General features: G+C 37.8%; 1 protein-coding gene across 3 annotated transcripts in view; it reads right to left on the bottom strand.

Moving 5' to 3' along the window:
* The window catches only part of MGAT4A (alpha-1,3-mannosyl-glycoprotein 4-beta-N-acetylglucosaminyltransferase A), a 117,080-nt gene that overhangs the window by 23,263 nt on the left and 78,396 nt on the right, over window positions 1-15,421 (bottom strand). For all 3 annotated transcript variants that reach the window (XR_014051894.1, XM_081484535.1, XM_081484534.1), the window contains 5 exons: window positions 14,784-14,830; window positions 12,231-12,344; window positions 10,297-10,372; window positions 2,821-2,935; window positions 1,564-1,694 (listed from right to left, as the gene is read on the bottom strand). Coding sequence is in view for 2 of the 3 variants with exons in the window: in XM_081484535.1 (XP_081340661.1) it covers window positions 1,564-1,694; window positions 2,821-2,935; window positions 10,297-10,372; window positions 12,231-12,344; window positions 14,784-14,830 (483 nt within the window). In the remaining variant the exon portion in view is untranslated. The remainder of the gene's footprint in view (window positions 1-1,563; window positions 1,695-2,820; window positions 2,936-10,296; window positions 10,373-12,230; window positions 12,345-14,783; window positions 14,831-15,421) is intronic.

Here is a 15,421-nt window from a genome sequence, read left to right as displayed (position 1 = left end):
TGCTCAGGGCTGGGGCAATGGGATGACCCAGAGGGATGGGATGGGGAGGGAGGTGGGAAGGGGGTCCAGGAAGGGGAACACATGTAAACCCATGGCTGATTCATGTCAATGTATGGCAAAAACTACTACAATATTGTAAAGTAATTAGCCCCCAACTAAAATAAATAAATTTATTTTTTTAAAATTTATTTTTAAGTTATAAAATAATTTTATAAATTATAAAAATAAATTTTATTTACACAAACATTTAAAAAATCTTTTTACACAAACACAACAGTCAAGAGGAAGGAGAGGAAAGGGGAGGGAGGGAGGAGAGGAGGGACGGTGGCGGCGGGAGCAGGGTCTGAGGTCAACCCCATCACTCAACACACAGGCATACAGATAACACATCTGGGCCTGAAGAGTCAAGAGCAGGTCCATAAACCTTTGGAAGAATGTGTGAATTGTTTTTATCTCTTTTTTATGGTAACACTAGTTTATAATATAAGTTTCATGTATGAACATCATATTTCCCCTATCTCACCTGCCCTCACCCCCTGCCCTTGCCCCTCTAGTAACCACTACTCCCTTTTCTGTATCTACATGCTTTTATTTGGTATTACTGGTGCTAATATAACTTGGTGCACCAACTATGGAAACAGTATGGAGACTGCTCAAAAAATTAACAATAGAAGTTCCATGTCACCCAGCTATCCCACTTCTGAGTATTTATCCAAAAAACACAAAAACATTCATCAGCAAAAGCAGAAGCAGCCCTATGTTCATCACAACAGTATTTACAATAGGCATGATATGGAAGTAACCTAAGTACCCATCAGTGGATGAATGGGTAAAGATGTGCTGTGTATACACACACACAAATGGAATACTACTCAGACATATAAAAGATGAGATCTTTTCATTTGCAACAACAGGATGGCCCTTGAGCATTTTATGCTTAGTGAAATAAGCATAATGCTTGGAAGAGGCTCCTGGACCACCCTCAAAGGGATGTGATTCTGGAGCAAGCAAGTACATGACAGTTTCCTTGACATCCTAGTGGAAGCAACTGAAATATTATGGGCCACAGAAAGAAGAGTGAAAGAATGGGTCTGCATGGTTTTACTTTTTATTTTCAGAGACTTTCACCTCACAAGCTCGTTTTAGAACCTAACCATGTATTAGATAAAATTGCATGGAAGCAATGAAATGCAAGTATGTTGTACAAATGTAAAGATGACATTAACGGTTCTTTGTCCAACAGTAAAAATTTCTGTAAATCCACAAGGAAAATACAGGTAAGGGCTTACATCATAAAAATGAGTTGATTGAATCAATTTCTATGTTCAGTCATTGTTGGAAAGTAGGCATTTTGCTAGTTTGCTACATTCTATGAGTTGCTCCAAGAAAGTGGTTATTTTTTTTTTAAAGAGAGAGAATGCAACAATAGCTTACAAACACTGTTTGTTTGTTTTCAGCTACCTATTTAACTGTTTGTTTACAAAATCTGGTTCCCTAGGACTCATCACTTTCACTAAATACATAAAATAAGCCTGTTCCATTCTCCTAAGAGATAAGACTTACTGCATCTTTTTCAGGGTTGCAGACTTTCACCCACAGAATATGGTCCAAGAGCCAGTCAATGGGTTTCTCCTTATAGAACATAAATATGAATTCCACAATCAGAGTGAGGTCGGGTGCTTGAAACATTTTACCTGAAAAGATACTCCCAATCAGTAACTGTAATAAGAAGCCAACCATCAAAAAGGCTTCAATAAGTGAAGTCCATGCAACAGATACATTGAAGCTTGTGCTTTCAACTATAAATCATTATGAATAATTGTCCCATCTCTCTTGTCAAAAACAAATTTGCTTTAGCTAAGTTTGGTTGTCACCTGATATAAATGGAACTCTTGATTTTCTCTACTACAAAATCTATCATACCACTACTGGCTCAAAGGATTCAAGAAGAGATTGGAGATTTTTCCGTCATGTCTCATTAAACTGCTTCTCATAAAAAAGGAAATTAAGTTTAAGTTTAAATAAAATTTTAACTAAATTAATAAAAGCAAACACAAGGACTCCTAATTCTGTCTTCACTGAAACCTTCACAAATATTTTTTGAGTTTTGAGTCTCGAGTTTTGAGATAAATGATCAACAAGGTCAAAGCCTCAGCCTCTAATATTTACAGATTTAAAGCATTGTAGGAAGTGAAATATTATTCTCTGGGTGTTTTCTAAAAACTCATACATTTCCTTCAATCTTCAACTTTAAACATATTCTCTTTAGTTGGATGATTTAGGAATTTTAATGAAAAAAACGTTTAAAATAAGCACCCTGACCAGTCCATGAAAGCAACCCATGAATACAAATTAATGACTGAACAAGAACTTCATGTACTACACTGAATACCAGGAATTCCTATTAAAAAGCCATTAATGCAGCATTCCTTTTAAAAGGACCTCAATCTCGCAAAAGCTCTGGGCTTTAAAACGGGAACTAGAGGCATCAGAGAAAGAACCAGACGTACTCCCGAGGACCGTGGTTGGTTCTGTCAGCATGGAAAGTCAGCAGGGCTGCCTTGCAAAACTCCAGAGTAAATACTACCATGTGAGAACTCTCCCAATACTATTCTGAGCTGACTTCAACATTTTATACGTAGAAGTCTACCTAACTTATTAGGTAGTTATTAATAACTACTTAAGTTATTAATAAATTTCTTTAAAAGCAATCCATTTCCAGAGGAAAAAAGAGAAACCTTTTTAAGGTGAAAAAACAGTCCAAGATTCTAAGAGTCACAGTTATTTCTGAAAAGTAAATAAATCTGCCACTTTTCTTACCAATGAATCCCAGCTGGGAGAACTCAAGTATCATCCATTCCTCAGAAGAAAGTTGAAGTGCAAAATTTTTTATGGTGTTAAAGTAATTCTGTTTGACAATAATATCATCTTCAAGCTAAAGAAAGTTGAATAATCATATTAATGAATCAGAAAGAGAAGGGAAGATTTAGATGGGACACTCTTTCTTATGGAAAAACTCAAGCACACTTTTATAATGACAATCAAGAAAACAATGGTCAAAAATGATGAAAATAAAAATAAATTTCAGGACTTAACTGGTGGTCCAGTGGTTAAGACTCTGAGTTCCCAACTCAGGGGGCCCAGGTTATAGCCCTGGTTGGGGAAGATCCCACATGCCTCATAGTGTGGTCAAAAAAATAATAATTTTAAAAAATAATAAAATTAAAAGGAAAAAAACTAAAAAATAAAAAGAAATTTTATTAAAGGGAAATGAAAATACAATGGCAGATGTACACAGCAAATCAATAAAACCACTCCCTCACTATGAGAAATTACAAAACATTCCATGAATTACTCATTTTGGCCCCTTTATGGCTCCCAACAGGATTTCACACTAACTTGTTTTCTTTTCAAAGGAAAAGAATTTTAGAGGCCTTTTAAATGTTTTTTTTTTTTCCCCGCTTTTTACATAATACATGTAACAAGTCATTAAAAAGAAAAAAAAAAACATAGTTTTCCTTCTTTACCCTCCACCCTTCTAGTGGAGGCGACTAATGTTCAAGGTTGGGTGTGCACCCACTGGACACCTGCAGAATGTACATACAACACAGGGAGAGAAGACAGGGAAACCTACCTTACGGTTCCCACCCACCTTTAGATTTTTATTAAACTGGCTTTTTTCCTCTTAATATATCATGAGTATCTTTCCAGGTTAATACGCATGTATTTAAAGCAGTCTCTTCAATAGATTTATACTATCCCCAGGGATCCATGGACAAACCATTTGTTTGTTCACAGGCAGACACCCAGGCTGTTTCTTATTCTTTGTCAATGCAAACAATGCTTACACTTCACATCAGTGCTATTCATTTCTGTAGGATCGGTTCCTAAAAATTCTCTTTTTATATTTTAAAAGATATCTTCAAAATAATTAAATAGCTATAGCAGCTCAGAGTAGCCATTAACCCCATGTGCTCTGCCATCACCACATGTGTTACTGGCAAGTTTATCAGTTCAACAAGGAGTTGACAGAGATCGAGGATCATGAGTGTCTGCAAAGACTTCTTCTCCCAAATTTTCAGAGAATTTTGAATTTTGTGACTTTCAGAAAGTCACAAGATGATTTTTTTTTTTACATATCCATACATTCTTTTAAAAATATTCTTTACCACTGATGATTTTAATATCCCAGGAAAAACTCTTCCTTTTTCTAATGACACATTATCATTTCCAGTTACCTGCTAAGTAATTTTTACTTATTTCAGTATTTGGACTTTTCATAGATTTGAGTCCTATAAACTTTCTTTCTGTCTGTGAAGAAACAGTAGCCGTATTTGGAAAGGCATGATTTTGACTGGGGCTTCCCAGGTGCCACAGTGGTAAAGAACCTGCCTGCCAATGCAGGAGATGTAAGAGATGTGGGTTCCATCTTTGGGTCGGGAAGATTCATGGAGGAGGGCATGGCAATTGACTCCAGTATTCCTGCCTGGAGAATCCCACGAACAGAGGAGCTTGGAGGGCTACAGTCCATGGGATTGCAAAGAGTCGGACATGACTGAAGTGACTTAGCACACACGCGTACAATTTTGATCCACAAGTATTTACAGAGCTATGATTATGCTCCAGACACAATCCTAAAGCCTGGGAACTCATCAGTAAACACAAAGACAAGTTTTATACACTCAGAGTTTGTAGGGAAGCCTGAGGTAAAATCAGACAGAGCACAGAGTTCTCACGAGCACTTAACCTTGCTCTCCCAGAGACACCCACACTCACACCAAACGCTGACTATGGGTGCCCAAAGAAAAGATGACCCCAAATACCAGGCCATCCCAAGTTTTCCCAACAAGCAGATTAAAAAACAAGCTTGGTACTGATTGAAATACACAGAAGCATAGATGAAATAATTAAATGCCTATTTAAATTTAGTATACTAAACCTGGCTACCACAAAAAAAATTCACTTATATATTAAATTAGAAATATTGCTTTGTTCCAGTCTCAGCAAACAACTATGCTTTCTAAAAGGACTTTGAAAGATAATTGTAGATCATATACAGCTATGAAAAAATAATACAGAGACCCCAAACAGTCCCAATATACATCCTCTGATATAACTATAGCATGATATCACCATCAGTAAATTGACTCTGACACAACTCATCTACCTTATTCAAATCTCACCAGTTTTACACAGACTTAGTTGTGTGTGTGTGTGGTTTGTGTGTCTCTGTGTTTAGTTCCATGTGATCTGAACATGTGTCCACTTGCAGGAGCACCACTAGAGCTGGGATACAGGACAGTTCCATCACAGGGATTCTCACGCTACTCTTCATATTCACAGCCACCTCCCTCCTTTACCCCCTTCCAAACCTCTGGAAACCAAGAGTCTGTCCTCCATCTCCATAATTTTGTCATTTCAAGAAAGCCGTATAAGGACTTCCCTGGTGGTTCAGTGGCTAAGACTCCACCTTCCAATGCAGGGGGTGTGGGTTTGATCCTTGGTTGGGGAACTAAGATCCCACACCCCACAGGGTGCAGCCAAAAATATTTTTTTTAATAAATAAATTCTTTTATAAAGACTGGGTTTTTATTTATTTATTTGGGGCTGTGATGGGTCTTCATTGCTGTGCAACCTTTTCTCTAGTTGTGGGACTCCTCTCTAGTTGTGGTACATGGGTTTCTCATTGCAGTGGCTTCTCCTGTGGCAGAGCATGGGCTTCAGGAGTTGTGGCACACTGGCTCAGGAGCAGCGGCTCACCGGCCCTAGAGCACAGGCTCAGTAGTTGCGGCACACGGGCTTAGTCGCTCTGCAGCAGGTGGGATCCTCCCAGATCAGGGATCGAACTTGTGTATCCTGCACTGGCAGGCAGATTCTTTACCACCGAGCCACCAGGGAAGTCCAAAAACTGGGTTTTTAAACTGAGCATAATTCCCCTGAGATCCGAAATGCCGTGTATCATAGTTCCTGTCTTTTCATTATTTGACAGTCCATAGTATGGAGGCACCACAGTCTGTTTAACCAGTCACCTGCCAAAGAACATATGGGTTGTTTCCAGGTTTTGCTCTTATGAATGAAGCTGCCATGAACCTTCATGTATAGGTCTTTCAGTGAACATATGTGCTTCTCTGACATCCATGTTTCATCACAGCAAGACCCACTCTTGGAAAATCTAACATATACCTCATTAGTGATCACTAGTTTCTGCAGGGAAGTGAAAATACAAGATGTAAAACACTGCTTTTGCACTATGTACCTGCAGAGTCTGTAAGAGGTAGAATATTACACTTTTGTTCCAATTTTTTAAATGTACAAGCAGAAACCAAAAACGCATGGTGGTTGCCCATGGCGGGGGGAAGGGACATGGGAAGACAACAGGGATAAAAAGGAGACCTCTGTAAACATATCTTGTTTTATATAAGTTTTGATTTGGGAATATTATACTTTTTACAACCAAAAAAGAAAAAAAATGCTAACCACTGAATACAAATGGAAATAAATGAACCTACTTTCATATCAGGTTATTAATGTGGTCACATAATATGAAGAATTTTATCAACTGACTTTCAAACATGGAATTTTGACTATATATCTATATCAGGATATACTCTTCGGGAGGGAAACAAGAATAAAAGATTTTTAATTGCATTTAGTAGTTTAATTGATACTGTTATTTTGAAACAATTCTAGGTATTATTGTTGTCGTTTAGTCAGCAAGTTATGTCCGACCCTGTGACCCCTTGGACTGTAGCCCACCAGGCTCCTCTGTCCATGGGCTTTCCCAGGCAAGAATACTGGAGTGGGTTGCCATTTCCCTCTCCAGGAGACTTTCATGACCCAGGGATTGAACCCACGTCTCCTGCCTTGCAGGCAGGATCTTTACCATAGAGCCACCAGAAAAGCCCATTCTAGGTAAACTATAGAATAAAAGAATTATGTTATTTAGATAATTTTACTAAAACCAAGGCTTTGAATGTAAGAAAAAGAATATACATAAAATTCAAAAATGTTAAATAAAAATATTATAATTTTACACTTGAATTGGGATTATCAATATAAATGTGATTTTTTGTCCTCTGAGAAATAAGATGTTCCTTTCCTTACTAAAACACCTAGAAGCAAAGACACCACAGCAGCCATGAGCATCTCCAGTGCACAGACTGTGGTTCTAAATACTGTATACCTCTAAAGCAAACAGGATTCCTTAAAGAAATGGCTGGGTCTACGTCCTGGACAGGAAATGTGCAAGATGTGCCAGTCAATAAGGAAGTGATTCAAGTGATTACTGGGCTTACATGAAAAGAATACAGGAGCCCATTTGAAGAAATTCTCACTGGCTTAGGATGGGCCAAGACAAGCATCAATATCAATAATGATTGCAGAGACTTCCCTGGTGGTCCAGTGGCTAAGACTTTGTGATCTCAATGCAGGGGGCTCGGGTCTGATCTCTGGTCAGGAAACTAGATCCTGCATGCCCACACCTAAAAGTTGTCATGTGCCACAGCTAAGACCGGTGGAGCCAAATAAATAAATGAACATAAATAAATGATTGAAAGACTAAGGCAAACCAAATCTAGTTTTAAAAAATCCATGAGTTCACAACAATACTTTAAAAATGGTCACACTGCAGACTGCTAAGGTGTCAACTTAAAAATTAATAAAGAGAAAGAATCAAGCACTTAATCTTCTTTTCCTTCGTAAACTATTTTTCAACATCACCAAACAGTTAAGAAAGGAGAGTCCTTTTACAGAAGAGCTCTACTTATAAGAACATTACCATTTTATAGAATTAGAAAATTACCAGTTGGCAACCTCTAACAAAAAAAGCAATCTGGGGGAAAACAATTACAGAAGCTCAAACCATACAAGAAATGGCTGCTGGGTAGCTTTTTAATAAAGGAGAAATGAGACTGACAACCCTACACCCATGGATTAAACCTCAGCATCACTAAAAGTGGGACAAGCTGACACAGTATGCAACATGATGCAATACAGGAAGAACGATGCAGTACCACCTACGAAGTGTCTGCATCACCAAACAGTTTTCTTCAGACTGTCTTCAAGTCCAAGTCATTTGCAATAGAGCACTTTATGAATCCGGGTTTGCTGCTGTCATAGAAAACTTCTATAAGCCACAAGCAAAACAGTAAGGCAGGTGGCATTTCCTTTTCCCTTTAGATGTACATCTGCGATGACCACAGAGTAACCACTGAGTCTAAGATAGATCCACTGGACATTCTTAAAATTACCCTATTTGTCCAAAAATTATGCCTCAGAAAAGGTGTCTAGAGCATGTTAACTTCCCTGGTGGCTCAGAGGTAAAGAATCTGCCTGCCAATGCAGAAGACATAGGTTGGATACCTGGGTCGCGAAGATCCCCTGGAGAAGGAAACGGCAACCCACTCCAGCCTGGAAAATCCCATGGACAGAGGAGCTCGTTAGTGGCCTACAGTCCATAGGGTCACAAAAGAGTTGGATCTGACTGAGAGACTAAACAACAACTGTACATTAAGTGACAGGAAAACACACTTTGATACAGTATCTACAGCACATTCCTGTTATAAAAAGGGTTATATTAAATGAGTTAACATGTGGAAAGCATAAAGTATAAAAAATAATGCCTGACAGGATAAGTGTGCAATAAATGTTAGTTCATAGCAGTTGTTGTTATAATATCTCATATAATACTGTAATATCTCATATATTGACCTTGCTTAGGGGACATTTTCCTTACCACCCTCTTTCTTAACCCTGTCCTTTCCTCAACTTCTTAAACATGAACTTTTCCTACATTCCCTCCCAAGAGCTTTATTGGTTCCATTAATTCTTGCCCTGGAAGAAAATTGAAAACAAATTTCAAAAGTAATACAGATGCACTTTTTAATGCTGTGTATAAAGTTCTAGACCATAATGTAAATATTAATATACTGGGCCTGGAACAAACAGCAAGGTTCAACCACAATAATATTGTGTGTGTGTGTGTGTGTTAGTTGCTCAGTCGTGTCCTACTCTTTGCGACCCCATGGACCATAGCTCTTCAGGCTCCTCTGTCCATGGGACTTCTCCCAGGCAAGAATATTGGAGTGGGTTGCCATTTCCTTCTCCAGGGGATCTTCCCGCCCAGAGATTGAATCCGGGTCACCCACATTGCAGGCAGATTCTTTACAGTCTGAGCCACCAGGGAAGCCCACAATAATATTGGGGGTATGTTAAACTGCTTCAAAATTATTATTGTTATTTTTAAATCAGACTTCTCTGAAGCGTTTGGAGGAAATGCACTACCTATATCTAGGATACCGTGTTTTTATACACACAGCTGTTGCATCCTGTAATAGACATGTCATACCCTATCACCATTTCTATTTTTCATCCTGTGACTCAAGGAAGGGTTCACGCCCATTTGAATACAGCTGGCCCAAGGTACAGCATCACAAGAGACTAAAGTCTGCCCTCAAGAAGTCCGCCTTTCCAAGTGATGCCAGACCCTTTCCTTAGATCTTTCTTTTCCTCCCCAGTCCCTGCCAGCAGCCGCCTAACCATTTCCTTCCTAATTCAGCGACTCAGGGCTGTTTCTTGCCACTCTTAGCCACACATCCTCCCAGCACCTAATAAACTTTTTATACTGGAAAAAAAAAACCCAAAACCTGACACACTTCATGTGCTATATACCTCTCAGGGGTATTTGCATTTTGAACAGGGATAAAGATATCTGACTGAAGAAGTGAAATTCCAATGCAGAAATTTAAGCTTAAGTATTAACTGAAGAACACTTGGAAGAAAAGAGCTTCCTAGAATTACTTAAGCTGTTGCCCAGCTGGCTCACTTAAAATATGCATCACGATGGACTTACTGTTTTAGCCATGCTACTGAAAGTTGCACCTGTGTGTGTGTGTGTGTGCACGCGCACGTATGTCTGCGTTAGTCACTCAGTCATGTCCAACTCTTTGCGGCCCCATGGACTGTAGCCCGCCAGGCCCCGCTGTCCATAGGATTCTACAGCCAAGAAAATTACAATAGATGTTGGCTTTATAATCCTGAACTCAAATGTAAATGTATTACTGCACAAAACAACTATCTGCTTTCAGACCACTAAATCATTAAGAGATAAACCAGGGAGTGCGGCTGCAGAGCCCACGCTCTTAGTGATGTGACTGACCTTCTGCTCTGGTACACTGTTATCATCTTAAATATTTTAGAGGGCTCACGCTTTTGAAACTTCATTTTAATGAAAATATACCCTTGATATTACTTTTTCTTTAAAAAAGTGTGAAAAAAAAAACTAAAGGAAAAGCTTACCTGGATGTAGTATGTGCCTTTTTCCTGAGCATACATCATTAGAAAACAATAATCTAGGTTTTGCTTTGTTCTCCACCTGAAATAAAAATGTTCAAAAATAAGTTAGGAATCAGACCCAAAGTTAGCCAAATAAGGTTAGATGTATATTTTATAATATATAACAATATTATAATATGTGCAATATATATATCACATATATTGTACATATGATAATATGATATTAAATGTACAGTTATATATTGGCTTCCCTGGTGGCTCAGTGGTAAAGAATCTGCTTGCCAATGCAGGAGACATGGGTTCGATCCCTGGATTAGGAAGATCTCTTGGAGAAGGAAATAGCAACCCGCTCCAGTATTCTTGCCTGGAAAATCCCATGGACAGAGGAGCCTGGCGGGGGGGGGGGGTGCTCCATAAGGTCACAGAGTCAGACATGACTTAGCAACTAAACAACAACAGTCAGACATTAGCTAGATAGGTAGACAAATCAATAAATGGCTGGAACCACATACATGGTGTATCCACTCAGGAGAGAGTGCAAGAGAATTCACTTTTCTTTAAGAAGGCTTTATCAAAATACATTCTCAAAAACACTAACCCGCAAGATGTCCTAGGGAAAAAGGAGTCTAATGTCTAGTAAGTTTGGGAAGGACATATATTTCTTTTCTAGAGACACATTAATATATTAGAAGCATTGAAACATTCAGCAGTAAATAGCATCTGTGGAAAAAAGTTTTTAATTCAATATTTTCCAAATTTTCTTGAGCACAAGCCCCTTTTTCAGTAATATCTTAATGTCTCTAAGAACCAGTGCTTCATATATAGGTAAAAATGTTTTCTTAAAAAAATCTAAAACATTGTATTAAAATTTACAATATTAGGTCCTTTTGGTGAATTCTTGGTAGCCTACAGAAACACACTGACCAATGCTGAATAAAGAGAAGTGGTTTTTTAAAAGCCAGTTAAAAACACACACACACACACAATAGAACTAAAGCTCTGAACCACTAAGCAAACTTCTCCAGAAAGTACCTTATAAGCTGTTCTGAATTTAATGAGTCTATTCACTGGTTTTTTTTTTTTTAAAAACAAACTCAATCCTAAATGTTTTAAGTAACATATTTATTGAGAGACAATTAACTAATTATAGAGACATATCTGTCTTTGTGACAAATTAACAACTCAAGAAATACAATAAATCTCTTCCCAAAACACTACTTTTGTCCTTTTTTATAGTTATAGACAATCCAAAAATATTGCTAATATCTCTTAGATTACTTTGTCTTTAACAACAACACAAGGAAAGTTTCTAACTCCTTCAATGTTAGAGATTTAGAGATAAATAAATTAATGGACTATTTTATTGCAATATGATTCTGCAGAAGACTATTATTGTTTTTATCACTTTTATTGAATCAGTTCTCATTTATGTTTCATACAGACATAAGATTTCTATCTGGACTAACTTTTGAGTTGCACTGAATATACTCTTAAGAAAAGTTATAACAGCACAGAGCAGCATGGTTATAAAATTCATTAGGTTGACCAAATTCAACCCCTCATCAGGAACTCCACAGAATTTCCAACCAAATAATCAAAAAGGCATTAGCTCTCACTAATTAGTTCAACCCTAAAATGAGGGCTTCCCTGATGGCTCAGTCGGTAAAGAATCTGCCTGCAATGTGGGAGGCCTGGGTTCGATCCCTGGCTTGGGAAGATCCCCTGGAGAAGGGAATGGCTACCCACTCCAGTATTCTTGCCTGGAGAATTCCAAGGACAGAGGAGTCAAGGGCTGCAAAGTCCATCGGGCTGCAAAGAGTCTGGACACAATTGAGCGACTTTCACTTTCAAAATGAGTCACATTTTGATAAACAAGGATGACACTTATTACATATTATACTCACAAAGTTGGGAGATTTTAAACACCACAGGCTCACCTTACTCTTTCTTTAGAATCTCCAAATGTCTCCTTTAAGTTTGTCAGGTCAGGATAATAGCTTTCAGGAGGTGATATTATTTCCACCAAGCCAGAACTGATTTCTTTAGAAAATCTGTCATGAGAAAGGTTGGCTAAGTTATAGAAGTTCTGTGGGATTTTATATCTAATGATCAACTTAGGTATTTAACAGAAAAATACACCAGTAAAGTAACAATGTGTTAAGTGAAGCAGCTCATCATTGATTCATTGCTAGAAAATACAGATTTTTCCAATAGTAGAGGTTTTGTTTTTAAATAATGCTTCAAACAGAGTAAAAATACTAACATACTTAGAGTAACAGAGAAATTCTAGGCCAACTGCAGGGACTGAAGTCCTGAAAAAATCAGAATTCTTAAAAAGCAATCAAGGTGCCACAGAAAATAAGAAAGAAAAACAACCTAATGAATGTGTATGTATACCAATATACATATATATTAGCAAAACCAGTTTTTTTCCATTTTCAGGAAGGCTTAGTTGTGGGATACAGACTGTATGTCATTTTAAACTACTATTTCTCACCTGGGGGTGATCTTGTCCTGTGAGAGTACATCAAACTATGTCTCAATGTCTGCAGGTTGTGCAAGGATAGGAAAATTTTTCTAAAGTTTTTAAAATTCATCTTCACTGATTCAAATGTAATTTCCTTTGCATCTGCCTTCTTCCTTACTTCAGGTTTGCAAATCTCCACAAAATACAACTACCTGCCTTTACACCAAGGCTCCTGGTGCTTCACTGCCCTTTTTCCTGGGCTTGGTTTTCTTGCACACTGAGGAAGAAAGGAACCGACAGAATCCTTGCATAAGCCCCTCAGACCTGCCCATGTGGTCTGTAGGAAGGGGGACCAATGATTGCCTGGTACCTATATTTAAGCATTCTACACCAATTTGTGATTGTATAAAGGCTGCCAAGAAATTGAGCAATTGAGGGAAAATCTAACAAATGCACAATTTAATCTTGAACTATGCATATATGTGTAAAAATCTCTGGTTTTAGCATACTGACAGACAAAGATAGAGCCACATTATCCTGGAGTTGGCAAACTCTTTGGCTTCTCTTTTGTCTTGTCTAATTTACACAAAAAATATGTCTTTTGGGGGCGACAACAGATACATTTCAATCAAGAAACCCATAGCAGGACTAATTTTATGATATCACTATCAAATCTACAAGGGCAGTATTATAAAAACTAATGGTATTGGCGATGATGAGTTGGATAGCATCACCAACTCAATGGACAGGACTTTGAGTAAACTCAAGGAGATAGTGGAGGACAGGGAAGCCTGGTGTGCTGCAGTCCACGGAGTTGCGAAGAGTCAGACATGACTTAGCAACTGAACAAGAACAATGCTATCTGCATCTTACTAAGCTGTCCACCTATTACCTGCTATGTGCTCCACTCACAATAAACTATTAATAAACCTTTGCATATTTTTAGACATTATTTAGCATTGAGGTTTCAAACTGCTCCCTGACTAGCTGCCCGGACAGCAGAAAATTTTTCTCTTGGTAAACAGAGGGTGAAAGATTTAAGTGATCTCATTTAGTGTCATTGTTATTCAGTCGCTAAGTCATGTCCAACTCTTTGTGACTCCATGGACTGTAGCACACCGGGCTCCTCTGTCCTCCATTATCTCCCAAAGTTTGCTCAAATTCATGTGCATTAAGTCAGTGATGCTATCTAACCATCTCATCCTCTACCACCTCCTTCTCCTTTTGCATTTCATCTCTTCCAGCATCAGGGTCTTTTCCAATAAGATGGCTCTTTGCATCAGGTGGCCAAAATATTGGAGCTTCAGCAACAGTCCTTCCAATGAATATTTGGGGTTGATTTCTTTCAGGATTGACTGGTTTGATTTTCTTGCAGTCCAAGGGACTCTCAAGAGTCTTCTCCAGCACCACAGTTTCAAGGCATGAATTCTTTAGCACTCAGCCTTCTTTATGGTCCAACTCTCACATCCATACATGACTACTGGGAAAACCACAGCTTTGACTAGATGGACCTTTGTCGGCAAAGTGATGTCTCAGCTTTCTAACATGCTGCCTAGGTTTGTCATAGCTTTTCTTCCAAGGAGCAAGTGTCTTTTAATTTCATGGCTGCAGTCACCATCTGCAGTGATTTTGGAGCCTAAGAAAATAAAATCTGTCACTGCTTCCACTTTTTCCCCTTCTATTTGCCATAAAGTGGTAGGACCAAGTGCCATGATCTTAGTTTTTTTTAAATGTTGCCTCTCTCTCTACTCACTGTCTTCGCGGTTAAAGACTGTTATTTGATAGTGTCATATATGACATTCAAGTCTTTTCTATAATGAAATACACCCACATATCCCATCAAGTAACCTGATATACATACGTATACTTTATGATAATTTATATATAAAAGACCAGTGGTAGGTGGTCTAATGACCACCGAACTCCAAAGAAAAATGAACTATAAAAGAAGATATTTTCTTTTCACAAGAAGCAAGAGATCATAGTAACTAAAATATTTTCAATTCCATAATTAAGAACTTACTCTTTCTCCAGGTTGGCTACAACACCATTTACATAATCAGTATCTGTCTGAGAGAGAAAAAAAAATTACACCAACATTCATGTTTCTATGTTTTTATATCTTTATTTCATAATTGATTTAACTTTTAAATCTGAACTTAAATAAATGATTAAAACATTCATTGGAAACATGAAATTTTCAGACAACTTATGGGATTTGCATAAGTTATACTCTACTTTATGGCCCTGCTATATATCATTGAGTACTTACCAATACAATAAGCAGATTCTTAAGTTTTTATTGCTTTCAATTGTCTCTGTCTCCGTTCAATTCAGTAGAAAAAAGTGAGCACAGAGACTATTTCTACTTCTGCAACATCCAAATTATAAGTAGTGAATAAATACCAGATACAGCATCCAATAGGGAAAGAATTTCCACTTGGAATCATAAAATCTAGGTTCAAGATTTGTCTCCCGAGCTACTGGTCTATGCAATCTAAAGTCACTATGCTGAGCCTCAGTTTCCTGTCCTATTTAAAAGAAAAATGAGTGGGAGGAGATAATATCTCAGAGACTATGACATTAAATGATAAAGCTATGCAATAAAAAGCTGTGTTATTCTTTATTACTGTTATTATTTTATTTTTAGGCTGATAATGA

Source organism: Giraffa tippelskirchi, chromosome 4 (assembly GCF_054371585.1).
Source record: "Giraffa tippelskirchi isolate mGirTip1 chromosome 4, T2T-mGirTip1v1.2.pri, whole genome shotgun sequence".
In the NCBI taxonomy this organism is placed as follows: Eukaryota; Metazoa; Chordata; class Mammalia; order Artiodactyla; family Giraffidae; genus Giraffa; species Giraffa tippelskirchi.
The sequence above is the reverse complement of the archived record's forward strand: the minus strand, read 5'-3'. Positions and strand labels throughout refer to the sequence as shown.